The 2966-nt window shown below is 32.3% G+C and overlaps 1 protein-coding gene across 1 annotated transcript in view; it reads right to left on the reverse strand.

The window, feature by feature from the left end:
- The window catches only part of LOC106469998 (G1/S-specific cyclin-D2-like), a 34850-nt gene that overhangs the window by 4833 nt on the left and 27051 nt on the right, over window positions 1-2966 (reverse strand). The window contains exon 4 of the mRNA XM_013930520.2: window positions 175-320. Coding sequence (XP_013785974.1) covers window positions 175-320 — 146 coding nt within the window. The remainder of the gene's footprint in view (window positions 1-174; window positions 321-2966) is intronic.

A 2966-nucleotide genomic window follows, 5' to 3' on the forward strand; every position in this document is an offset into this window, starting at 1 on the left:
ACCTACTTAACATAACCTAACTAATATTAACTAATAATTAAGTATAGAAGTAGCGATTACCTACTAGTACAACTAGTAAACAAGACTACAACTAACACACACACACACACACATATATATATATATATATATAGAGAGAGAGAGAGAGAGGGAGAAATGTAATTTCAAATCTACCATTTCAATGCCCAATATTTGATGTAGCCTCGTTAACAGCTCCTTCTGAGAAGACCATTGCTTGTCTAACCACAGCAAGCCTTGCACCGCTGCCCCAATACTGGCTGCTGCTACCATTGACGGTGGATACATGGAGAAATTGAAATCTGAAACAAAAAAGCTAATATAAGTCACACTGTACGAGTTTCTCATGGAACAATAAGTTTTTTTTTTTATAAGACGACTTACAAATGTAAAAAGCATAAAATCAAGCATCTTCGATGACCAAGATTAACACCCCAAATCAGTCTTTCCAAGATCTTAAAATCTTGAGAAACTACTTATATTATCAAATTGCTTGAACAGCAGTTGTTATGGTGTGAACTAGACAAAACTGTCGAAGTGTAGTTGTTATTAATTTCATACGAGTCATTTGCAACTCAGAACTAGAGTAAAACATAATAACACAATATAATTTATTCATTTTAACACCAATTATTTATCATTATTTTAATTTTTACTTGAATTAACTTTTAGTCATCATTCGACAGACTAGTCTTATTGTTCTTAACATTAGAATAATACGGATCATTAGATTACGCCGCTAAGAACTGTAAGTAGGTGAAATGGGTGTGGGAGAAACTAACAAATCTAAAAACTATATTACATTGTAACTTGTATGTTTCCGCCGATTAATAATTTGGAAAGTTTTAACAAGAAATAAACTTATTCGTGAAATAGTCTGCTCAAATTATACTAAATTATAAATTCTAATTAAACTCTTTTAACAAATTAATTTGATTTTTAGTTCGTATACGAAGAGCAAAGAAAAACAAAATCAAAATTGACACAAATAAGAACAATAAATGTTATCAAATATTTGCTCTATAAGCAGAATTAGAACTTTTTCGTACTCAGAATTATAAGGTTCAGTTGATTCCAACATCCAAATACACTAATATCCGCCAGGTAATTAAAATATCCGCAAGATCCCAGGTTACGAAAATGTACTGCAGATAGTAACAAATGCGAACAGCAACGGAAAAATAAGTGGACAAGTAAAACAATGTCTTTATTCACAATTAATAACTGTGTTTGTCATCAAACTGGTCAGCTTATTTATTTTCGTTTTGCTTTTACCGGCTGTTGGAGTGAAGAAGAGTCCTTCTAAGTTAAAGCAAACCAAAGAAGCAAGAGGCAGTAATCAGATTTGTAAGGATATTCCGCTTTTATAGACAGGGAAAGCCTTTGTGCGGTATCCCATAAATCATTAAGTTACATACTTCATATCTAGATATATAATCCATGCCAGTTTGCACAAGTATCGGTATTACCTCTTTGAATAGGATAACTTCATAGAAGGTCAATACAGAAACAACTGTTAACGTGAGCTTAAGTTGCAGTATGCAGTCTTTATCTTATAAAATACTAGTACACATTTAAGACATCAAGGTAACAATGACTGGATTAACTACATTCCGAAATGAAACAGAAATTCGGTAAAACTATCTAAAGATACCTGAATGAACGTGTACCCTATACCAATTTTGGAAGGGTGAAGTTACTACCTGACGAGTCCTGGTATTTGGTACTGAATATGGCAGATATAGTGTGGTTGACATTTTTATACATTCTTCTTTACTTTCCTTCTTAGAGTATTTAAACAATTACTTCTCTCATTGACAAAACAACCTTAATGTTTCACTGAGTTTATAATAACATTATTACTTCACTATTCTCTACGAAAAAAAACACAAAAAACATAGAAGTTCCTTTCCTTAATGGTGTCGTTCAGTATTTCATCTGTTTTGTTTCTTTCCCAATCTTAAGTGAACGCAGAACTGCCGATTGTTTCATAAGTCTTTGAAACATTTAAAAACGTTACGGCAGTTCTATACATGAGTAACCCCAAAGTCAACACCTCTACCTAAAATAAAATAAACTGAACGTTTTGGGGGTTGAAGCCTCCCTTTCCTTACTTTCATGTTCTACTCCACAAACCACGAAGCGTTGCCATTATCTGTAAAAGTTTCATTATAAACAAAGGTAGATACAACTGGTCATATTGATACTAAATAAAAATTCAAATAACTAGTCCTCTTGGGAATTTTAATTTAATTTGAAATAAACTATAAACTGTATTTAAGATGACACGAAATTGTAGATGCTATTTCAATTATAAAGAAATAAAAACAGTACTGTAATATAAACATCATTATTTTTACACAACAGGAGAGCGATTTGATCCTTTTGAATTCTTATATGTATGATTTATACGTTAACCATAAGCCGTTCACGTGCTTAAAGCAGAAATGCACCTCTATATAGGTGGTCATACTAGGCAGAATGATTCATGTCAGCACAACAACATTCCACGAGTGACTTTAGGTTCGCCACTGTAAGCAACTCGAGTTAGAAGCCACTTGTTCTACCAGATTTCATAGCATTCCAGCAACGAAGTACCTTACCACCTAATGAAGGCGAGGTTTTATTATTGAATTTTTGTCTGACTAACAGACATTGCACTTATGACATTTAAACTTAGTAACATTCAGAATCATAGAAACTAGCAGAGACCTGCAAAACATTTCCGGCCAAATTAGTATCTTTATCGTAATATTACTTCTTTAAATATAACATTTCTAGCACAATACAAACGAATTGTAATCGTAGACAACGAAATGTGTAAATCCACTTGTATATAGGCCGTACTTTATAAAACTTTAACTTATGTTAGGCGTAAGTTCGCTAAAAGAGATAAATTAACACTGTAACCTATGTACATTTTTTTTTTTTTACTTTAGTTTAGTTAG

This window comes from Limulus polyphemus, unplaced genomic scaffold (genome assembly GCF_000517525.1).
Source record: "Limulus polyphemus unplaced genomic scaffold, Limulus_polyphemus-2.1.2 Scaffold100, whole genome shotgun sequence".
In the NCBI taxonomy this organism is placed as follows: Eukaryota; Metazoa; Arthropoda; class Merostomata; order Xiphosura; family Limulidae; genus Limulus; species Limulus polyphemus.